This window comes from Calonectris borealis, chromosome 5 (genome assembly GCF_964195595.1).
Source record: "Calonectris borealis chromosome 5, bCalBor7.hap1.2, whole genome shotgun sequence".
In the NCBI taxonomy this organism is placed as follows: domain Eukaryota; kingdom Metazoa; phylum Chordata; class Aves; order Procellariiformes; family Procellariidae; genus Calonectris; species Calonectris borealis.
The window spans coordinates 43,305,503-43,330,187 of NC_134316.1; the positions used below are offsets into that span (position 1 = coordinate 43,305,503).

The 24,685-nt window shown below is 41.5% G+C and overlaps 2 protein-coding genes across 2 annotated transcripts in view; both read left to right on the plus strand.

The window, feature by feature from the left end:
• Positions 1 to 4,223, plus strand: part of RPAP1 (RNA polymerase II associated protein 1) — a 154,980-nt gene extending 150,757 nt beyond the window's left edge. Inside the window, exon 28 of the mRNA XM_075152130.1 lies at positions 4,158 to 4,223. Within this exon, the coding sequence (XP_075008231.1) occupies positions 4,158 to 4,185 (28 nt within the window). The 3' untranslated portion in view covers positions 4,186 to 4,223. The remainder of the gene's footprint in view (positions 1 to 4,157) is intronic.
• The window catches only part of LTK (leukocyte receptor tyrosine kinase), a 56,885-nt gene continuing 36,391 nt past the window's right edge, over positions 4,192 to 24,685 (plus strand). The window contains 8 exon segments of the mRNA XM_075152140.1: positions 4,192 to 4,271; positions 8,503 to 8,658; positions 9,302 to 9,524; positions 16,482 to 16,621; positions 18,626 to 18,763; positions 19,679 to 19,831; positions 20,931 to 21,031; positions 22,882 to 23,048. Coding sequence (XP_075008241.1) covers positions 4,229 to 4,271; positions 8,503 to 8,658; positions 9,302 to 9,524; positions 16,482 to 16,621; positions 18,626 to 18,763; positions 19,679 to 19,831; positions 20,931 to 21,031; positions 22,882 to 23,048 — 1,121 coding nt within the window. The 5' untranslated portion in view covers positions 4,192 to 4,228.

Below are 24,685 nucleotides of genomic sequence, written 5' to 3' on the forward strand. Positions count from 1 at the left end.
GAGTAAAAATATCAGAATACTTGATACAGGATCAAAGAACTAGAAGAGGGTTTATAATTACATGTCAATCTAAAGGGCTTATTTGCAAAGACTTCTTGTTGCAGTGTCATTTTTTTTAATGACTTTACAAGTTTGACAAAAGTCATAGTAGGGCATTCTGATTTCAGTCACGTATTTAGATTGGTAACTCTTGATAGGTACTTTAGTGTGTGCCTGGGCTGGTACAAATCACTATGTCACATGTAGGTTTAAAATAAAAGTATAAATAGGAATCGTTGTGGATTAACTCTGCCTGTAAGTTTCCTGTAAGGGTAAATTCTGAGCTATGAGCTATTTAACAGTTTTAGCAGTAAGTCAGAAGACAACATAAAAACTGTACTGATAATCTGCTGATAACATAAGGATTAAGACAGGAAAAAATAAGGCAGAGTCCAACTCACCAATGCAATAAAACCAGGTGTCTCAAAGGGAAATAATATAGATATGGAGGGTGGGAATACCTGTTCTGGAAAAAAATATGCCAGAGAGAGACTTGATGTCATGGTGGATGATCAGCTAAGAGGATTTATTTTGGCCAAAATGACTGATGAGATTGTTGCATGGATAAACAGGGAGATCTCAGGAAGGAGCAGAATGGCTGCATGGCATAGTGTGCGGTGATGTCTGCCTTTCAGCAAGTACCCTGAAAAACTGGAGAGGGCTCTAAGAAGATCCTAAAGTATCACCTTGTATAATAAGCTTTGGCAAGACTGCATTTTGTCGCGTTGCTCCCCTTTTTGGCCTTTACCTGCAATCTATCTGGACAGAGTACAAAAAGAGTGATGAAGTAAGCAAGGGACATGGGGACCAACCAACTAATGAGCAAAGAATAAAAGAGTTTAATAGCAAGCAGCAGGAGATCACAGTGACATTTTCAAGGTGAAAGGTTAATAACTTAAAGCTGTAAACACTCATGAAGGAAAGAGATTATTTATTGAGCTGAAAGTGGAAGGTTTAGGAGTAATTGAAAAATACTAGGATAGGTAGTAGACAAAGAGTCCTCTTTTTGTCTAGTCTGACTTCCTGACAGTCAGATCTGTTAGTCTGTACATTAGTTTATCTTCTCAGAGAAGCAGTGAGAAATATTGAGGTTTTATTTTTATATTAGATGGGGAGAAACATGAGAAAATACTCTAAAGGAAATTCCTATTTTGGCAGGAAGATAGCTTGGCTGGCCTGGAATTGATTTCCCATCACAAGTTCTATAAGTATTTTCTGTAATTTTTTTTCTCTTCTGCAAAGTAACAACAGGATTCAGGAAAAAATTCAGTCCTGCAGGTGTCTGAATGCTTTTTTCTGTAAGATAGTGAAAGAAATGGAATTACCTTCTGAGTGCTGGAGGCTTCTGGTTTTACCGTGTTCAATTACAGAAAAAGCAATGGATTTGTGCTGTGCTGTTAAAAGATCCCATATTTTTGCTGTGACAGTTGAATATTGTTACATTTACTGTTTCTTCCTGATGATTTTATGTTCCTTAATGGCAGACTTAGCTTAAAATCACAGATCTCCTTTCTTTCCATCTTGTTTTTCTTTTCACTTAAATCATTGCCTTTTGCTGATCAAGACAGAGAAATCATTGTTGTGGTTTAACCCCAGACGGCAACTCAGCCCCACCCAGCCGCTCGCTCACTCCGCCCCCGGTGGGATGGGGGAGAGAATCGGAAGGGTAAAAGTGAAAGAACTCGTGGGTTGAGATAAAGACAGTTTAATAGGTAAAGCAAAAGCCACACGCAAGCAAAGCAAAACAAGGAATTCATTCACCACTTCCCATCGGCAGGCAGGGGTTCAGCCATCTCCAGGAAAGCAGGGCTCCATCATGCATAATGGTCACTTGGGAAGACAAATGCCATCGCTCCAAATGTCCCCCCTTTCCTTCTTCCCCCAGCTTTATGTGCTGAGCATGACGTCATATGGTATGGGATACCCCTTTGGTCAGTTGGGGTCAGCTGTCCTGGCTGTGTCCCCTCCCAACTTCTTGTGCACCTCCAACCTCCTCGCTGGTGGGGTGGGGTGAGGAGCAGCAAAGGCCTTGACTCTGTGTAAGCGCTGCTCAGCAGGAACTAAAATGTCCCTGTGTTATCAACACTCTTTTCAGCACAAATCCAAAACATGGCCCCATACTATCTACTATGAAGAAAATTAACTCTATGCCAGCCAAAACCAGCACAATCATGTCGTTGGTAAGAGATAGTCTTTATTATTTGTTTAATGCTGAAATTCATGTCATACAAGAATTGTATACAAGCATGTATGAGAGGATATGATGTGGGGTTATTGGAAGCATCTGCTGCAGCATGATGCTGTTGTGTTCTAAAGTTATTTTTTCCTTGGAACCCCATGAAGACTGATGGCTGTCTTCAGTACTATAATAAAAGATAGAAGGATACAGCATTCTCATGCTATGAGACATTTCACAGCATTTTGCTCACTGTGTGATGCGCATTGTCATATATATTAAAATGAAAATCATTTTAGCAGTTTAAAATCAGACCAGATATTGCTGAAAGACTAAAAGCAGTGGTAAGTTTGCAAAAGTTGAACATATGTTTTGGTTTTGGGATTTTTTTTGTTTTTCTTTTTCTAGATCCTTCTGTATGTTTTCATAATGTTACTGTTCAAATTAGTTCTGTTGAGAATTTCTTAGCTGTTATCAATGGCATGTACATACATCTTTGTCTCAACTGCAATTCATGTGAATGGGATTCCTGTCTCCTCTGACATGATTTCATGTTTTTATATTGCTGAATTCATAACCCACATGGCTGAGGTTTGAAAGCAACTCATTTTACATCTCTCTGTCTTTAAACATCTTTTGAAAACAAGTATTTTTCTTCTGGTCAACTTGTTTATGATTCCTAGAAAAGAAAAGACCAGGGACAGTCTTAAATAAAGATTACTGCGTGCTTAGTTTGGGACTTGTGTATTTTCACATGCATAGATTAAACAAATAAAAAAGCTATTGTTTGTATGAGTTGTTCCAAAGAGAAGTCAGAAGGTACTGAATATTTAATTGTCAGAAGTACTACAATAAATAATAATTTTGGTAAATTTGTTTTATTTTGAGTAGCAAAAATTTCATCCAGAAGAACACCTCCATTGAAAAACCAGTTAATCTTAGCATGCTGCATTTAGTAATCACATTAGTGAAGTAGAAAATAATTTCTATGGCCTTTTGTATCTTCTGAGATTTTGGTCTTTTTTTCCAGCACAAACAAACTTTACATCAGGACTCTAAGATTTGATCTGAGTAAAAATGCACAAATGTGTATGTATCGGTGTCATAATTATGATCAAATGTCACAGTTAGCAATGAAGAGTTTTATAGATATATGACAAAGGGATCCCTGAGATAGAGCAGTGCAGGCGGATTAATAAGAAGGGTATTGGAGACAGTATGTATTACTAGATACAGATACAGGAAAGTTACCTGATTCCTTTGAAAATCCGTGCTTCATGCCTGGCAGTAAGAAAGAAATCTGTTCTCTGAATATGTGCAGTGATGCAAAGCTTTCATTAGCATTAGTTTCACATGGGCCGTTGTTCTTGTGTGGTGAAGATGAGAGCCCTTATGCAGGTCCTCCCAAAAGATTGCTGATAAATCCATGTCATGTATTGTATAGCTAACATGTATTTTACAGTTGAACTCTTCTTCCAATCATAGAATCGTAGAATGGTTTGAGTCAGAAGGGACCTTTAAAGATCCCCCTGCCATGGGCAGAGACATCTTTCACTAGATCAGGTTGCTCAAAGCCCCGTCCAACATGAATGCTTTAGAGGTGTAGTTGTTGGCAGGCAGCTAGATGTACTGTTACTGCAACATGGGCACTACTGGAATATACAGTGTCTCTTTAGAGGTTATATACTGGTAAAAATGGGGGTGGATAAAGAATAGTAAAGAACACATTAGTAAGAAAAGTATTTTGTTGTAGTTATGTTTCTGGGAAGCGGTAAGGCTATTTTGAAACATCATCAGGGCAGTACCGCACCAGTACGCTGTAATGAGGGTGCGTGTAATGTAACAGAGCTTTGTTGAATATATGTTCATGTTTAACAATATGGGAGCATAGCTTTGTATAGAAACACCAAACTCTTCCCCTGTCCTTTTTGTTTTGTTATAGTTATTGTCTCCTGTCCTGGATCACATGAAGAAAACTCTTCTTCACCAAATCCACCTCAGAAGCTCTCCCTGATGAAAAACAGGATGGTGTCATTGCATCAGCCTTCTAAACCAGGTACTACAAGTCCTCTTCCTTTCATGCTCCTTATTTCTACTTCAGAATCTAGGTGCAAGATAGATGCTGGCAGTCACAAGGACCCTTTACCAGAAAGCTGTGCCACTGGCTTTCTGACTGGACATGGAGCAATGACTTAAAAAGGCCAGTGTAACCTTAAGGTAATCCCTTACTTCCTTATAAAAAACCCCCAAAACAAAACACAGAAAAAAAGAAAAAAAAAGAAAAAAAAAAAGAAAAAAAATGGAAAAAAAGAAAATAAAAAGAATAATCTTCTCCATCAGCACAGTGAAATCCACCAGATTTGGGTTTGGGAGTTCTTGAAATAAAAGCTTAGTGGAGCCACTTTCCAGCAACTATAGAACAAACTACCTTTCTTGGTACCGAATGAAGATTTTTTCAACTGGAATTTTCTTTTTCTAGGCATTGTAAAAGCCCAGTGAGATGGACAAAATGCTTGTGTGATAGGAAGGATGAATTTGGTCTTACTGTGGTGCCAGGATAGGTGTAGCAAACACTATACTGTATAAATGCCTAAGAGAAATGAACCAGTCGCTATCAGTGGTGTGGAAACTTGGAAATTGAAGTGTCACCTTTTCATTTAGTGAAATAATCACAGAGTGGTTGAGGTTGGAAGGGACTTCTTGAGATCATCTAGTCCAACCCTTCCGGCTCAAGTAAAGTCAGCTAGAGCCAGTTGCCCATGACCATGTCCAGATGGCTTTTGAATATCTCCACAAATTGAGACTGCACAACTTCTCTGGGCATCCTGTTCCAATGTTTGACCACTCCTATGGTAAAAAAGTGTTTTCTTGTGTTCACATTGAATTTCCTGGTTTTTTAATTTGTGCCCATTGCCTCTTGTTCTGTCAGTGGACACTACTGAGAAATGTCTGGCTTCCTCTTCATTCCCTCCCATCAAGTCATCAAGTGTGTACATATTGATAAAATCCCCTTGAGCCTTCTCTTCTACAGGCTGAACAGTCCCAGCTCTGTCAGCCTCTCTTCTTATGAAAGACGCTCCAGTCCCTCAATCATCTTTGTGGACTTATGCTGGACTTCTTCCAGTAAGTGCATATCTTTCTTGTGTGTGGGAGCCCAGAGCTGGGCACAGCACTCCAGATGCGGTCTCACCAGTGCTGAGTAGAGAAGAAGCATCACCTCTCTCGATCTGCTGGTAATTAGGATCACCTCTCTCGATCCTAATGCAGCCCAGAAGGCTGTTGGCCACCTTTGTCACAAGGGTGCGTTGCTGGCTCATGGACAGCTTGTTGTCCACCCCAAAGTCCTTCTCTGACTGGCTTTGCAGCCAGTCAGCCCCCAGCATGTACCGGTGCCAGGGGTTATTCCTCCCCAGGTGCAGGACTTGGCATTTCCTTCTGTTGAACTTCAAGAGGTTCCTATCGGCCCAATCTCCAGCCTGTCCAGGCTACTCTGAATGGCAGCACAGGTATCTGGTGTGTCAGCTGCTGAGGGTGAACTTGCTGAGGATGCACTCTGCCCCTTCGGTCCTAGTCATTAATGAAGATGCTAAACAATAAAGAAAGGCCTGTGCATGCTAGAAAAGTCACATACATTCCTCACAGGAGGTGGCAATGTGACCTAGACTTGCCAGAGAGGAGTTCCTTGTGGTAACATCTTGCAGATGGTATCTAAGTCTTTAAAGTGTGAACCTCTTTTCTGACATGCCCTGTGACTGTCCATGAGCTTTCTCCAATCTAAGCTTCTTCAGAGCACTTCTGTAACACCTTAAAATACGTCCTTTGCTGATTGTAGTAATATATATATATTTGTCTCTCTATTTTACTTTTTTCTTTTTCATTTCTGTCACGTTTTGCCTTTCTGGGGACCTACCCTTGAAGTTCTCCAGGTTCATAGGTGCTAAGCAAAGCTGGATGTGAAGCATCTGTAAGGCGGTACACAGTAGTGTCAGAGGTTGCAGCTTTCATTGTTCTCTTATACTGTGACCACATGAGTGTACCCCGTCCTTTTGCTCTGCGATTTACGCTAAACAACAGCTTCGTGTTGATTGATCTTTCCATCACAGCGCAATGCACGTGATCCGTTGCCAGAAAGCTCAGAGGTCTTTTTTTACCATGTGTCAACAACTTCTCTGCTCTATTTCAGACTCTTCTTCCAGGCATTCAGATCCTCTCGGGTTGTGGCAGATAGGCTTTATATAGCCCGGAGAGTATGGGAATTAGGTGCTTTTGAAGGAGAACGTTGTGTTCACTTATCTGAGCTGCAAACTGCTTTGTTATGTGATGCACGTTCCAAGGATTAAGTCTGCATTGGTACAGTCCTTGCTACTGCAAGCAGGGATAATGGTAAGATTTAATGAAATGATTTTGTCATAAATATTAGTTTCAAGTAATCCTCTATTTAAAAAAGAAAAGGAACTTTTTCTTTCCCAAGCTCTCACTTTGCTCTCTTGCACTGTCATGGTGTTGTGAGAGAAATTGCTTTCTGGGTTTTATGACCACCTAGTTTTTTACCTGATAAAAATGTTACTACTACTGACAACAATTCTGTGGGTAGTGAGTTAACCTGTCAAACTTTAATAAATTTGAAACAGCACAGCGGGTCTGGATCAGGACTCTGCTTTGTCTCACACAGCCATGGAGTTTCTGAGCTATTGAGATCCCTAAAGCCGTTTCACTGGACCATCAAACCCTAGCCTGAAGCTGTGCACAGACGTCTTTCCCTAGTTCCAGCAGAGCCAGGAGAGTGGCTGGTGTCCTCCTTCCAGTGCCCTGCTGGGAGGTGGCATTGCATACGCGCATGAACAATTTGACAGTTCACCTGCTTATGGCTTCCATTTAAAAATGATGGGCTGAACGGTGCAGTAGACCTTTGCTAAGCTGTATGGATTTGATGAGGTGGGCTGAGAAGCTATTCAGGTGGTTGGCCCAGCTGGTAGGCTGAGAGAGACAGTAACCTCCAGCAGCAAGCAGGCCAGGCAGGGCTGGGGAGGATGTGTGTTCAGGTGGGAGTTCACAGCTGTCCCAAGCCACAGTGATGTGCAACTCTGTAACGTCTGCGTTTCTCTTACCCCTGTACACTGGGTGCTGTTTCATAAAAATGTAGTTACAATTAACTTTAAAAATTAGGAAAACTTGTCTACTTCGGCTGTTGCAGTCAAAAGATGCTTCCATTTCTTCTTTTTCTGAAAGTTTGGTTAAAGTATAGCCAGTCTTCTGGAGGCTCTTATGTTTTTATTTCTGCCCCACCTGTGTTACCTGTGCAACCACCTGTCCTTGTTATATCCCAGCCTTAATTCTGTTCTTTTTACATTTCTTTCCTCCTTCCCAGGAATAGAGCTACCAAAGGGATAACATTATGTCATTCATGTTTGCAAGGTCTGAATACCCTCTGAATGTCAGGATCCCAAATACAAAAGTCTCTTATTATTTCTCATATGGCCTGGGGGTCTTCCAGTTATTACTGTAATATTATTATTACTACTGAAAATAAATATCATGCAAGTTAATATCAGCTTACCATATCTATTCAGGCCCACGCTGTGTGGGAGAGCTTTGTGCGGCTAACACCCCTTCAGGGAGTTTATATTAGATTGATGAGAGAACAGTGAATTACTTCTTGTCTGGTTTATAATATGCTGATTATGAAAAATTCTGGCCAGGATGATCTAGCGTTCTCAGTGCTGTGAATGGACTCTGGAGTTTGTTAAGAGGGTGTTCTTGTCCGTCCTGCTGGAGGAGAGCAAAACTGTTTTTTAAAAAAAAAAAAAAAAAAATTATGTAAAGCTAGCATTGCTCAGCTATTTTGCTTGAGACCCTGTCAAGCTCTTTCTATTGCTGAGAGAAGGTTGACCTTAGAGTTTCATTTGTTCCTCTCTGCAAAAATGCTAAATCCATACAGTTTCAATATCCTTGCTGCACTAGGTATTATTCTCATTCAGGATTTTATGTATATGTGGGCTAGACCTTCCACTGCTGTAAATTCACTGTTGATACCGGTGGGAGGATGCTGATTTACACCTGCCAAGAATTTGCAGGGTTGTTTTTCTTTCTGGCATGTTCCTGCCCCCACCCTGGGAGAGGCTCTGTTGTTATTGCACAAGACAAACTTTCTTTTTTCCCTTCAACTCTTCCATTTCTTGGGAGAAATAGCCCCCACACACTGTAGATCTGCTCGTTCATGCGCCCGCATCACCTCTGCCCCTTGCACTGGGGGAGGCCTCAATGAAACCTTTGGTTTCTCATAACAGAAATCTCTTGTATCATCGGCTCAAGCTGTTCATGGGTGACGTCTACAGACAATTTTGGAAAACCGGACTGGGTGTTATCTTCAGTTGGTGTCCTGGTGTCTCAGGAGAGGCAGCAGCTGCTTCTGGAAAACAGTTCCTCCCGTGGAGATGTTGAAGGTAGGCAGAGTTACAGTTCCCCTCGAATGGGCATCTGCTTTCTCCCAGCACTGTTAGCAGCTGTGGGTGGCAGTAACAGGAGCCAGCAGGCTGAGGCCTCAGGCACATGTCACTAAAAATACTGCCATACGCTGGTTCTGGTGCACAACTCCTAAATGCGCTGTCAGTGCCCAAGAGTCACTGAGAGCGATATAATGTATGTGTACTGCCTGAGTTGTGTATGTACGTACAGCCAGCCCCTTTATATACACCTTTTGTATCTCCCTGTTTTAGGATAAGCTGGTTTTGCTTATAGAGACTGGATTTTTCTTAGGAAATTCAATTCTTTACAAGCCAGGGCTGGCTCCACGTTTGCTGTCTGACTTGGAAAGTCTTTGGCTTTTGTTTTGTTGGATGTATCTTCACTCTGCTTTGTTTGGTTTCTTCACTTCTCATTCCTTCTATCACTTCTTTACTTATTTCCCTCATTTTTACTTTATTCTCCTTTCTCTACTTTCTATTATTTTGGGGTTTTGTGCATAGTCCTCTCCTTTCTTCTCATGATTCCTTTCTTCAAACTCCTTATCCATTTCCTATTATTATCTCTCTTCCATCCACACTGTGTGTCTCTTCTTTTTTTTTTTTTTTTTTTTTCTCCTCACAGGGGACATTTTCCTCCTGAACACCAGTAGGCTCCCAGATAGATGTGAGTTCAGCCTGCATAGCCCCATCCTGCCTGGGAGCTTGGACTCTTGCTTGCTGGAACTGGCCATATATTCACAGGATGCTCTTCCTCTCCTCCAGAGGTTCACGGTTGAAATCAGATATGTGGAGACAAACAGAAATATAATAATTTCTCTGAGAGTTGGCCATGAGGAGGATGCCGGGTAAGACAATCAATTTGCAGCTGTTTAGACTTTGAATTGCAGGGTAGGGTGGAGTCCCTCCAGGCCACTGTTTATCAGTGTCTTCTCCCTTCTTGAGATCATTGCTGCTGTTACAGCAGAAAATGAAGGTAGAACTGTCAGGACTGAAGCGTGCAGCTTCCCGACAGGATGTCTGTAACAGGTCCAGGTTTTGTGTGTCCCCTTTGCAGAGAACACACTTGCTTAGGACTCACTCTTCTTCCCTCACGTTTGGAAGGGCCAAGAGTGGTTGACTCTCTCACTGATGCTAGGACTATAGCTGTAAAATGTACTGAATCCAAAGACTGCCTTGGCAACATAACTGATATCTCTAAGTATTCAAGGGGTTCTATCATTTTTACAAGGGTCACATTTCTCATTTTGAGGTAGGGTTAGCTTTACCTCTTTTGTAATTTCCTCCTTCTGTCTGCTAAGTTCAGGAGCATCGTCTTTTGCTTCATTTGCAGAGTTCAGGGAGGGGAAAAAGAGAGGCTAGAGGTGAGAAGAGGTGAAGACAAAAAAAGAAAGTGCAGCAGCCCTGGATCTTGTCCCATATTCTCTTTGATCTTCCCAGTGTTTTACTTTTTCATTCCTGTGTGAGGCAGAATGCAGTAAGGAGGAGAAAGGGGCAAAAGGAATGAATCACAACAGGAAAAGAAGGAGAAAAGTCCACGTGTCATCTGATTTTCCCATTTTCCATGTGCTTGTTTTTTCTTTGCTGTAATCTGCCTTGTAAGAACGTGGGTCAGACACACAACAGAGCTTTTTATTTCCATCACCTGACTGACTCCCATGGAGAACTTAAGCAATAGATCCCAGTTCTTGTTTTCTTTGAATTCTTTGGCACTCCCCAGGGTGCCATGGAGATCTGTAGCCAAGACTTCTGGTCAGCCAAAGATAGCAGAGTTTGACTAAAAAAATGTATTTCTTTTCTTTCAGATCCCTCTCTCTCTGTCCTTTAGCTATTGCTCGCTTCCTTCCTGGCTACTCCTTCCCCTTCTTCTTGCCAATTTCACAAGGAATCTGTTGCATTTTCTGGGATCAGTTTCTAATGTCCTTTTTTACCTATAACTGCCCTTGCTGCTTTGAGTATTTGACAAGCCTCTACAACTGCAGCCGCAGCTCCATTCCCCTGCATAAACTCATAAAATACCCTTTTGATACACCTAGCTGGCCAGACGAGGCTTTGATCACAATCACTGCAGCATCACTGGAATGGATCATAGATGTTGTTTAACAGCTTATTTGAGCACTGCAAAGCAATTCTACATGAAATCAAGATTATCATCTTTCTAAAAGTGATGGCATTTAGATTTATTAGAATGGAGTTAGCTTTACTGGAAGTTGACATAGATGCTGGTATTACTTTTTCTTACTGAGCGAAATGAAGCACTGGTAAGCTCAGAAGGTTTAGTATTAAGGTTTTAAAGATGAAAAGTGACTGAGTGCTGTTTAAAATCAAGATAGAAAGGAGGGGGGAAGGAACAGAGACAAAACAGAGTTAGGAACCATGTTAGGTCAAATACCCTTCCTTTTCCCCCTCTTTACAGGGAGACTCTTTAAAATCTCTGCACAATTCCAGAAAAATCTGAGCGTGCAGGCAGGACAAAATTTATTTCTAACACAGTGATTGAGCTGCTTCTTACTAGGCAGGTAGTGTGAAATGAACATTCGCTCCATGACTAAGATCTTAACAACATTGGTTATTAAGAAGAGAGACCATCCTGAAGCGTTCCCGCTTTCCAGGGGCTTTCCATAGGGAGTGGGAGTTCTACAAGCTTTTCTGTGTTAACCAAACACTGCCGCACAATTTAGAGCAGAACAAGGAGGACAGTGAGCAAATGACCTTGAGATAGATGCCTATGTGTAGTACATAGTTTAACCATTGACACTTACTACCGAGGGATAGTCTTGAGGTCAGAGTAGAAACTTAGATATAGAAAAAAGGCTAGGTGTCACTTCTTCAGATAATTAGGCACTCCAGAAAATCCTGCTTCAGTCCCTTCTGTCACCCCTCAATTCAAGGATCAAGCTATACTTCATCATAAATTCCAGCTGCACCAGACCACTTCAGCGAACTGTTCTCTTTGTGGACCTAGAAATCTTCTCTGATGGTGTTTCCTCCTTCAGGATCCATCAGCTACACAGTTCCCAAAACCTTAGAGATATGTCATGCACAAGAGGAAGTTGCTGTCCTTTCCACCTCACTAACTACTAGGATTTATCATTAAATCAGTATTATTGAAGCTGCCACTCATTTTTTCACACATGTACCTTAGTGAAAGAACAAAGAAACAGATGGATCTTCAGACACCATGTCCTCGGAACAAGTAGGGCAAAGTCACAGTATTTCTTGTTATATACCACACCTATAGGGCGTGGGTATTCTGAGTTACTACCATTAGAGGGAGAAGCACTGAGGGATTGAGGTGTTTGAAACTCTATATATTTACAAAAAATATATAAAATTATATTTCTCATTATCTCAGTAGAGCTCAAACATCAAGAGCCTGTAGCTTTGCTTGCAAGTCCAAGCCCTCTTCATCTGGCATTTGGCTCAGAAAGCTGTCTTCACTTTCTCAGGGTTACAGTTACGGTGCTTGTTCAGGTCACATCTAATGTTTTTTTACTGTTTTGCTTATCCCATGTTTTCCCTCTTTACCACGCAGACCCAGAAACAGTCACAGCTGAAAATTCCTCCAAGTCCTGTGTGCTTTTGTTTTGAATGGTTTCACATGCTTGTGTTTGTTGTTGACCACAATTATTTCAGTGTTGTCAGCTGAAACTGTTTCAGTAAGGAGCTAGTTTCTTTCAACTCTAACTACTCAGTGAAAATAAAAAAGCATCCCTTGGGGCAGGGGTAATCTTTTCCCTTTCCATGATCAATAAGCCAAGTTGATTTTGTTCTGTTTTCTTTCTGAAGTATAAGGCACTAGCCATGATAGTCTTGGTAGGTCAAAAAGTTCATAGCCATGTGCACACGTGGGTTTTAAGTTAGCCAAGCTCACAAAACAATTATTGCTTAGTTTTTTGTGTCTTCCCCCTTTTTTTGGGGTGGTGGTGGTGCTAAATGCCCTGCCAGCTTCTGAGACACTTGTAGAAACTTACGATCTTTGACACTTCTGTTCTACTAATGTGGTTGTTTTTATCCACAAAAGTTATTTAACTTCTATTGTACATGGAAACATTGCCATATAGCTAATCTGAACATCTAGAAACATGTATGGTCATTTGGGTTTCATAAATTAGGCATCCAACTACATAAGCCTTTGAAAGGGAGTAGTCTGGTAAGCGTCCTCAGAAAATGCCTGATATGTACTGACAACAATGAGCACAGCCATTTCGATTAAAAAATGCAGCTAGAAAAGGAGAGGCTGTCCAGCTGTTATATAAGACTATGATTTTTGAACACTAATCTGGGAGTATGATTTACTGCCCCTTGTGCTTCTGTTGAAATTGCACCCAAAAGTACACTGGGTCAAATAAGAACCCTCTAACTGGTTGGTGAAGGCAAGAGGGGTAGGCATGTGTTCTGCTCTCTCATCTATTTCCTTTTAGGTCCAATAGCTAGAACTGGATGTTTGTGAAGACTTGCAGATAACAACTCCCTGTATGTAGAAGAGTAATGTAAAGCTTCTAATTTGTATGCCCACTGATTGAGTCTAGAAGCATTTAGCATACATACCTTTGTGCAATAACCCATGCAGTGAGTCCCCCTAATTCAGAAAAGGTTTTAACTTTCCTGTTCAGCTTTATTGAATTTTTCACCCTTAATGAAGAAATTGTTGTTCTTAATATTTAAAATAGTCTTTCTTAAAATTAATGATCAGTTACCTTTGTTGGATGTGGAAAGGCGTGACATAGAAAGGATTGGTAAGGAGGGGGAGGAAAACTTTTGCTCAGCAGAGGAGATTGAGAGGCTAATGAAAATAAAAACTTGAAAATACAAATCAAAATTGAAATTGTAGGTTTGCAGGGTGAATCTTGAATTCTCTTGCCTTAAGCATTAGGTTGCTTGCTACTCCAAACTTTCTATCCATGCAAATTTCTCAAAATTCTGTCAGACTCTGATAGCCCTTCCATACATACAGATCAATTTCAACATCTCTATGTAGAAGAAGAGTAATATTACCTCATTACTTGAGATCTGGTTTGACATAAAATCAATAGTAAAGGTATTGCCAAGCTTGGCTTATCTGGAAGCCTGCTGCAATGATCCATCTTCTGCTAGATCGACAATGGGCTTCGTTCCTGATTCCATTAAGAAAATTAAATTGGCTCTGACTAGCCCCTGTTTGGATAGCAAAGGAGGTGTAATTATTTACAGCATTAGAAGTCTTGCTGCAGTTGGATCTTGGGGTGGAGGCTTTCTCTGAAGGGGAATACCCTGATGATGATGAGACTCCGTACACGGAAGTATTCTGGGTGATGCAAAGCTACTTGTCATTTTTGCGGTCTCTGGGTGCTTGCCAGCTTTTCCTGTGGTGTTATAAATGGAGTCAAATTTCAGTACTAGAGATATTTCAGTGCAGAACTAGAATGTCTCATGGGACCGTAGGGCTCTGACTCAGAAGAGCTGCCAGTTCACACAAGCAGTGGTTTAAGATAGTGACCTTGCTCTTCTACCAGATGCCACAGTCCTTCCAGCAGAAATGGCAGAATGGACGTTGTGTCTTTCTCAGTTGTGACATTTCAGAGGTTGGTTTATTGACTTAGATCAGCATTGATTTTCATTTATTTTGATATATCAGGCTATAAATGGCAAGTTCCAAAGTGTCTGGCTCATAAACCATGTAGGATTAAGGTGCGGCAGCTAGTCAGTGTTTTAAGCTGCGGGGCAGTAATCTCTTAGTTGCTACCACTAAATGTAACACTGGTTGTGAATCAGAGGCTGTGTGCTACAGGTCCCTGCACTCGGGGGTGTGATAACACTGGCCATACTGTGATGTCTCAGCTGGGTGGTGGGTTATAAACTAGAACTATGTCTCAGCGTTTGGAAGGTCTAGTATGCTTAATAGGTAAATTCAAAAGATTCAAAGACTGTCCTTACCTTCAGTGGCTCATTGAACCAATTTGATTAAGACTCGTTGATTTCTGTGGCCAACAGGATGCAATGGAGTGATGAACAAAGCTGTGTCATGTAGCAGAAGTTCTGGGTCAGTGCTGAATGCTCTCGTATGTTGTGCCACAGTGTTGCAGGGGGGAATATATTTATTAGTGTATTTATAAGATATATTTATAAGTGTTGAACATTCCTAAAGCTGCACTGTAATACAAAATGAAAGCAAAGCAGCCGTTCTCCTTTGTTGGGTAGTAGAGATGGTGCAGTTGTGGTTCAGGGCTGGAGATTTCTGAAGCAGAATTAAATTACATTGAACTATTGAATATGATGTGATGGGACAGGAAACGGGAGAAATAGGGTCATCTTGATAAGAAGAGCTCAACTTCAGATGAGTTTAGGGTATCTGTGGGTGTTTATGTGTGTGTACAATGGTGAAAGTGGAAGATGGTGGGATGCCATAGAAGGGATAGTGAGAAACTCTTACCAGAAAAGGTATATATAGTCGGTTTGCGGCAGAAAGAGTGAGTTAGGTAACTAACAAGCAAAAGTGGAGAAGGTGATAAACAATTAAAGTTGCTTTGGGTTTTTTGCAAGTTGCAAACTAGGTGGTTTGTGACTTTCACAAACAGTAGAGATGTGTTTGTTGTCCAGGAGTTGCCTTCTAATGCATTTCCAGTGCAAGATGAGGGCTGGATGATCCCTTCGTGGCAGCTGAAGACATCTCCCAAATGAAAAAGTAATACTAGAGGCAGAGCCTGAACAACACATCCTGACACTGTGGGCTGGCCTCCTTGTCATCCCACTGGCACTGACTTAGAGTCACTCGTCCAGGGTGCCCCCAGCAACATCAGCAGGATGTAGGGTATGGGTAAATTTATTTCTGTCTGGTGCTCTTTTCAGAAAAAAGCTTAGAGGAGGTATTCCTTTGTCACTATCCTTACTACAACCCCTTTACAAAATAATAACATATAGTTTTAACTCTATTTTATTGTCTTGTTAACATGAGGTAGAAGGACAGTTTTTAAAAATAAAAATAAAATAAAAATATTTTTAAGAATCCTGCTGGATTTTTTTAATGGCACCTGGATACCCTGACTTCCATCAGACTGATTTGAGTGAAGTACTTCGAAAATTCCCATTTGGTATCTCTCTCTAGCTTTTGATGCCTAACAACCATCTTTAAAATTAGAGTGCATGGGACCATCTGTCTTCCTCTGAACTGCCACAAGAGCTGCACAGTTGAGAAACCTTTGCTGTCTAGGGGCTATGGCATTTGTTCTGTGGTGAAATGTAAATTGCCAGAGCAATCTGCATTTTCTGGAACACCACTTCTTTTCTTCCCCTTGCTTTGTGGGTGCGCTCTAGCTTCTTAAGCTGGGAGATTAGATAGAGAACGCACAGAAAAAGGTTCTCGTACTTGACACAACCAAGAAGCATTCAGGGCCAGACATTTACTTCCAGAACATACAATGTCAGTGTTAGCTTGAGGAGATCCTTGTGCAGCTGCTTGGTTGATCTATACTTGCCAGAGAGAACAGAACACAACCATATATGTGGAAGGCAGATATGGGGATGTGTGTCCAAAATTGGTGATAATTTAAGCCCCATTTTAACTGAAGAATCATTGGGAATGGTTGGATCTTTCCATCATTAGCAATAGGATCTGCAGCAAAGATAACTGAACGTGAGCTTGGTAGGCTGAACATCACTTGTTTTATATTAACACCTGTTTGTTATGTTGGAGTTCACATTCATCGATCTATTCTCCGTATGAATACTGTTATTTCTATTTAGTACAGTGCAGAATCTTTATGCTAGAGACTCCGTGGATTCCAGTGCGTTGTGTGTATGTCTGATAGCTCTTTGTTGTCTTCCAGGATGAAATGGAAATACCTGATGGCCCAGATTGGCCGAATAGAAAGACCTTTTAAAATCACCTTGCTGTATTCAAACTGTGGAGCCCAAGAGGTTGGAGTACTGGCAGTGGGCTCCTTGCAGCTCAGGAACTGCTTTCATGGTATGTTGCAATACAGTCAGGTTTGGAATAACCAAATGCAGTCAGAAAAGAGAGCAGCATCTTCACCAAAATTGACGAGTGTGATCAAGGAGTTGGTCAGATGGCAGACAAATGAAAGCTGAGTCTCCTCTGGGGTTTCTGGCAGTGCTTATCTGTCAAGGGTCACATTTGCATTTGTTTTATGGGGGTGCAAGAATGTCTACATGCTCCGAAGGCAGGGTTGAAGCTCAAAATTACAGAACTGATTTAAGTGATCCTCTCTGCTTTTCAGATTTGCTTTGCTTGATCTTTGTATGAGAAAACAACAGGGCTTATGCTGCATCCAGCAACAGGGATGGAAAAAAGTCTTTGCCTAGATTATTTTAGCATTTAATATTTTTCTTTCTTAAATAATCAAGAACAAAAGACTACCCTGTGTCACCAAAGCCTTTTCCATACTGGGTTTCTGTCTTCCAAATCTATAAAGAAAAGAAACATTGATCTGCACTCCATGGGGTCTGTTTGCTACTGCCAGGCTGAGAACTTCTGTCTAAAATGAAAATAATTGGAATGTAATTATTTTCTCCAAAGTACTGAGTGCTTAGCTCAGAAATGCTCAGTTTTACCTGGCACTTACAGTCCTGTTGTGAATGTTGTGTAAATGATCCTCAGTAGCTGTGCAGAACCTTGCTAATGTCATTTAGGCTTCTTGGAAGTACAAGAGTCTGTCGGCACAGGCAGCCTGCAGGTTGGAGACGTAATCATCTTCACTTCCTGCTTTTCATGCGTTAATATAATGCTCTTGCCTCCGTTTTGCAGACACTGTAGAAATAGCTTGGAATGTAATGTAAAAAGCTTCAAATGTAAAAAGAGAATACTGGTTTCACAGAGCTGTTTCGTAATATATCATGAGACTAGTTTTGATCATATTAGAGATTTAATTTTGTTGCACTTATTAATCTTTTAATTTAACAAATGTTATATTTTTAATGCAATGTTTTTTTTGACAGTCATGGAGTTTTGAGGGGATGCATACAGTCTGAAGCACTATGCTAAACACCCCCAAACAGTCCCTAAATAAGCTGATGCATGTACCCAGCACAACACAGTGCCATGAAGAAATACTATTTCAGATTATCTGGATTGCTGCAGAGGTGTCCTTTTCTCTTGCTTCTGGAATTGGTTCCCTAACTTTTGCACTTTTTCCGGAGCAGTAACAATCCCAGTGGAACTTCTGTGCAGACCTCTGCTAAAGAGTCCAAAAGAGACCTACACAAACCTGCAGGTCCAAAACAGACCTGTTGCACACACACATCTACAGGACGGGCTGCGTGCATTAAGAGTCAAGCTTTTGGGAAATACCAGACTTAAAAACTGTGTTCAGCCTGGTTGCTGGGTACCTGTGCAGTCAGTCAAATGCTCCCGGAGTATAGCTGACTAGCCTAGCTAGGGTGCATGAGTAAAGTTCCTGCACAGTGAGCTGACTTGCTGGGGAAGCAGCTCTCTTCACGAGCTGGATGCCACAGAGCTGGCACAGAAATGTGTCAGCAGCATGAGTGTTAGTTAAGCCTGAGTCTCAATAGGGGCATAGCAATGTGTCCGTCAGGACCGGAGCTAAGTAGGTATCTCTGCCTCCAGCAGCAGAGTGTCATGCCACAGCTGCCTGGCAGGTGCGCAGTCATGTACAGAACTGAGGAGCACACCACGGTAGGAAACTACAAGGTCCTTCTTTTAAAAAAAAAAAAAAGAAAAGAAAACGAAAAGTGATTATCTAAAGATCGCACAAACACAGCAAGACAGTGCATGAGAGAGAAAGGAGCAATAAATTTGGTCTCCATGAGACCTGAGGTGATCTGCAAGATTCTCATGCTGAATAGAAACCTACACAGTAAAAAGCAGAGGTGAGTACCATTTATCACCCAAAGGACACTTTCTGAGGTCCTACGCGTGAAGACTGATACACGTGAAGCGTCATACGTGTTTTGCCAACTCATCTCTGGGCTTCTTTCTCTTTTTTTCCCTTAGATAAAGAAAACCAAGATCTTTCTATATATGACAAAGGCTCCACCTTCCCCTGCCTTCATGGAGGCTGTGTCAGCCACCTACAAATCTGTGAATTCATCAGTGATTGCCCTGCCAAAGAACAGGACGGAGTGAGGTGTGGTGAGTACGTGGCATGGCACTTCGTGGGAACCTTTATCCCATTAGAAGAAATAATTTAGAATGAAAAATAAGTTAAATTGATTCCATCTCTAGATTAATTCAATATTTTGCCTCCTGAATTAATTTAGCCTATTTACATTAATTGCACACCAAGATTCTCTTTGAAAATTCACCCTATATAGGCTAAAATGGATTTGGGTTGTTTGGTTTGGTTTGGTTTTTTTTAAATATTGCAGTAAGGAGCTCAATGACCTGCCTTTCATAGTTGCTGCTACTTCAGAGAAAGGCAAAACCTTATTTACATGTCTGCAGCTGGGTGAGAAATTCCTTCTGGACTCAAGGTTTGAACTTCCCTTCAGTGGAAGGTGCTGATCATCTTTCTAGTGCCAGCCGCCAACATGGTCATAAATCTGTCCCTCCAAGATCCCAGTTCAGAGCTCATCTTGCACATCATGACAGAGAAATCCCCTGACTCAGTATATGTGGTGCTAAGAGGCATCATTTAGCTTTGCTGCAAGTACAGTGGCAGAGATCTAAAATAATCTGTTGATTGGCCTTCCTTTAAGTGGACACAGAAAACTTTGTAATGCCTGCAATTTCTTATACAGCAAGGTCTTTACAAACATATGGCAGTGATTTACCATTCTTTAGATTGTGGGAGCCGCCGTTTCGTGCATTATCTAGAGCAGGACAGAACTGCAGTCTCAAATATCTCCAGAAGCAAAGTGTTGGCTTTCTGATGGTGACTCTGGAAATAAACAAATGAGACTCATGTTAATTTTGACATTGAAAAACTGTGTAGCATAAGTTGGGTAGCTTAGACAACCACAATGAGTTTTGACTTTTGCTGCTGCTTGTGTTCTTCCATAATCAAGTTTCTCCGATTTTCCTGCTTTTTATTATTCTCCATTGTAGACAGTCTCCCAGAAGGCTCACATTGCTCTTTTGAAGAGGGTCCGTGTGGCTGGACACTGAATGAAACTGCAGCATCTCCTTGGTCTATTCGGGGCTTTACTGAAATGATTCAAGATGACTCATTTGTAGGGTCTACCTTGCAAGCCACTGGTGGTAGGTTCCTCATAGTTCTCTCTTGCTCTCCCTGTGTGTGTGTATGTATATATATAATAGCCTTGAACTTAGTTTTTTTTAAATTGGTTTAAAATTTTTGGCATCATTGCCAAATCAACTTTAGCATCAGTGTTATCTATAACAACTTTAAATGTAGCTAAAATTAACTTTTGAACATGATTCAAAACTTTATATGAAACAAGTTCTGCAACAAAGTTAATGCGAAACTATCGGAGACTAGGATTCTCCTTCACCTTAAAAAATTATATAATGAATTCTCTTTTCTCTCTATATACTTCTTCCCTTCTTCTTGCTCTTACGAGCTATGCAATTGCAGAATACTTCAGCAGCAACATGATAGCTGCTGCATCACAAAGTAAAAATTGTGCAACAGAACAGGCAGCTTGTAGAAACAAATTTTTTGGAGACCTTTGCCAGACTCTGGCAGTGGGTTAGGAAGAATATCACATGTAAGCATATACCAAGACCAAGTGATCATACACATTCTGTGCCATGGAATACCACAATAAAAAAAGAGTCAGATAATTCCCAGAACCGTCAGCTTGGTAATAAGAAGGAGGGAGGCCAGACCCTCACATGTTCAGGTTGAAAGTCAAAAGTGTTAGCACAGATGAGTCTTGCCTCACAGTTCCCTGTCAAAATGAAGGGTGTCCATATGAGTGTCCTATTTGTCTCTTGAGAGCTTGTATGAACTGTCCTGGGGAACAAAGACTACAAATAAGCTTTTCCAGCCCAGCCTTTGTCTCAGCAAGAGTCACTGATGCTCATGATGTAAGAATTAGGGCTGATCAGGAGCTCAGTATGGATTGGTGTGAATCCCTGTATGGGAAGATACTTGAGTGGTGTCTGAGGTTTATGCACTCATGTTCCAGGAAAGGGTTTGGGATCTTGACTTTTGTGCTGCTGAAACCTACCAGAGTGCTTATTATATCCTCACTAATAGATTTCCTCTCAAGCCATGCTTGTCATCTTACTTTTACACTGTGCTTCAGCACAATGATGTTAAATTATTTCAAGAGAGCATTAAAAAAAAGCAGAACATTGTCTTGTCTTTTCTGATTCACTTTTCTGTTCACAGGACACTTTCTCTACTTGCGAGCAGACAGCAATCAGACGAGCGGCATGGCCAAGGCCTACAGTACCAGCTTGCCAGCCAGGATTGCCACTGAAGACTACCAGGTATATCACTCTCTTAGCACCTTTGTGGAGTTAACCATCAGGCTGTAGGCACTGTTTGAACAATTAGCCCATTCTCCTGTGCCTCTGCACACTCTACGAAACAGTTGGCTATGCCGCCTAGCTAGCTACTTTTGAAAACTGGAAAGGAGACGTGAGGTGCATCCTCAGTAAGTGAAAGCGGGAACCCCAAATCAACTCCTCAGTATGGAAAACTCCCCGGCCTAACTGTACCAACTGTTCCTCTGAAGGGTGTACCCAGCACCTGAATTGTATGGGGTGGCCTTGGTTTGTAGGAAAGGGAGCTGGCTGGCTGGGCTGTTGAGCCATTCAGTATACCTGCTGCTGAGACTTCTCTTCATAAATTCTGCCATACTTTTGTAGGAGTTAACAAACTTGAGAGTTTCACTGAGAACAGGAGTGTGAAGTTAGTAGGCATTAGAATTTCCAGGAATGGATGAAGATAATAAACTTCTGTTCACACTCTTCAGGAATTTCAAAAGGTGAGGGCAACCTGGCGTGGATAAAATCACCTAACCTGCCTTCAGCCCAAATCTCTGCAAAGAATAAGGGGAGCTCTGACATGCTGGAATTAAAAATATTAAATAATACTGTACTCATAACACTTAGGAAAATTAAGCTGTAAGTTTGAACTGGAGTCCAGCTCCGCTTTGATGCCTCCTAATTTAGAGCTGGCAAAAGAAATATAGTGCAAGTGCCAAAAATGTAACTTCAGCATTTATATTTATTTATAAATCCAGGTCAAATTTGTTGGGTAGTTCCAACAAAATAAAATGTACTTTGAGCTAGGTTCACAAAACCAGGAGGAGGAGAAGCAGTAACTATTGGTTGTGATGTACAGGTCACAGGAGATCCGGACCCATTCTCTCCTCCACTGGCAAGGATTTGAATCCACATTTCAGGCACAAGGAACTTCCAGTGGTTGTTCTTTGCAGCGCATGCGTGTGTGTGCTCCCTTTCCTGCTGGTGCCGGTGCTCTCTGTAATACACAGAGCAGCTTGAGCGCTCAAAGTAGTGGTGGAAATAGCAGTTCTCTCTTGCTCTGTGGCAAAGTGGAAGTGGTTGCTCCAAAGAGGAATGAGTCCTGCTTCAAAATATTCTTTAGCTTGGTGATCAGTTGCTCACCTGTCATGTGGGTGCTATGGTCCAGATTGTGCCTGTGACTTGGAGAAAGTATATGGATTGAGGTTTCCTGTCTCTAGAGACAGCCTAATTCCTCGTTTCAAGGGCATTTGGGGCAGGGCAGCTCTCTCCTTGGAGTACTTTTGTGCCCTATAGTGCCTGGGTATAGATTGAGCCATGTCAGTGCAATACATTAACCTGGGTGGTTACAATGGGAATCCTTAAAAGATTTAAGCTGTGGTTCAAACCATTTCGCAGGAATCTTTAAGCTGGTGAGAACACTGAAGAGGAATGCAGTTAGGATTGTTTTTCTGCAATAACCTAACTCTAGTGGAAGCATTTAATGATAAAGCATTTCTTGAGTTTAAGCCTGTGTTCCTCTGCTTTACTACTTTTTGTTCCTGAAGGAGCTAACAAGGAAGCCAGTGCTTTCTCACCCAGATGGTGTCTGAGGCCATGGATATTGTCATTAGTGGTTGGAGAACAGCTGCCTAACAAGAGCGTCAGTCAGGGTCTCCACCAAGAAAATTCTGTGCTAAGAACAGTGATGAGTCATAAACAAGCAATGGGGGCCTTAGTGGTGTGCGTGATTAAACGGTTTGACCCAGGATCAAATGTTTGTGTCTCAAACCCCCAGGGAGGGGAGAAGTGAGTACCTTTCCCTTTTTATCACAGGATACCATTCTTTTTCTCTTCTTCCTCTATTACAGATCCAGTTCTCGGTGCATGTTTTTGGCAGCTACAATGGTACCGTCTCTTTCTCTGTCAGGGAAGAGATAAAGGGATCTCCAATTACCTTGCCTATGTGGGAAAGAGCAGGGAGCTGGAGTGACCACTGGTTTCTCATCACCTTACCAATGCCAGTGCTTCAGAACCGGTAAGAGCTCCACCGGCAGCATCCAGGGTTATCTCTAGAGATTTAGTAAATTGTTACTGTCTTTGTTGTGAAGGATCAATTTCATTCTTGCCTTCTTCTAGGGCCATTTCTACTGAAAAATTGACAGGAGAACTGCAATTTTGCTTGCTGAGGAGGTATTCTGTCACATGTGCATATCTTCATGCACATACACAGTTTAGCTCAGCACAATCCCATACTGTGTGTCTGCACTTACAAACAGCCTCAAGCGGTGCTTGTTTGGGAATAGCAAGTGTCTGTACTAGAAACATTTTTCCCAATCTGAGAAAGCCAGTATACTCACAGTGGTAAAGTGCTCCCAGTAGGGAAACAGCTATATTAGCAGAGCTGCACTTCGTACTCCCACATTAAATTGCTCCAATCTGGTTTTTTGTGTCTTCCTCAGGAAGGCTTGTTTCACATGACACTTAAGACAAAAAAATCTCAAAGTCTATGTAGTGAATATTATAAATGGAAAAATATCTACCTAATATTGGCAATAAATAATGTCTCAAAACTTCATGGATTAGAAGGTGTGAGGGGATTCCTTTTAACTTCAAATATTCTCTGCATCTTTGTGTAAAAGGCTAAGGGATTTGGGTCTGGAAGTGATAGCAACTCAGACCTAAGCAGCAGTAAAACTCAGAGAGAGAGAGAATGTTGTTCCACCCTCTTTCTAGTTTAATTTTGTGATTACCTTTGGTCTCAGCATTATCATGTGTTCACCATACGCACCTTTGCCATGAATTATTCCTTTAGGATAGGATAGGTCTGCATGCTGGCAGTGTATTTAATATTCTTGTCTGACACAGTCTGGAGCCCTGTGGATTAGCATCTGTTTAGTTCTGCATATGTAAAGTATGACTAGTGAATTTGTCCAGAATAGCTCTTTTCCCCAGGTATTTTCTTGTGGACCTAACCACAGCAGAGTCCTAGGGGCTCTTCAAGATGTATTTAAAACCTTCTGCCTCCTCTGATATACAGTCCCTTATGCTTGTCCCTTGAAGCCTCAGATTTCTGCATCAGCCCTCAGTTCTGAAGGGAAATGGATCTTCTGTGGTAGGAGGGAATGGACAGCAAGAGGCTTTAGGGAGCACTAGCCAGCACTGCATGAAAAAAATTGATATTCAAATACTGTAATGTTTGAAAGAGTTGAGCACTTGGACAAAATGAAAGAAGTAGGTAGGTCATGCATGCGTGTATTATGACAGTCTGTTTCAAGTAGTTCTATCTTGTTTCATTTCATGTAACCTTTTTGTATGCCATTTTCAAATAAATTTAAAACTGATGTGGTACAATAGTGACAATCACTGTGGGTGAGGCTGGAACTATTCAATCTAGCAAGCAGACCTGTGCTACCTGCGCTAGCCAAGTGACTGACAGCAGTAATAAGTTGTCATTTGCTGCCCTGATCTATAACAGAAACAGAATAAGCACACATTTTGCTGGAAGGTGTTGCAGCTATTTGCCCCAAGTAAGAAAACCCTGGTCTTTGTGCTCCCAGGACACTTGGGCTCTATCCTAGGCCTCTTGTCTTGTTCCTTCCACGCTCTGCTCCTTCTGTCCCATCTCACCTGCTTCTGTGAGCACTCAGTGCCTTTCTTCATTGTTTTCATATA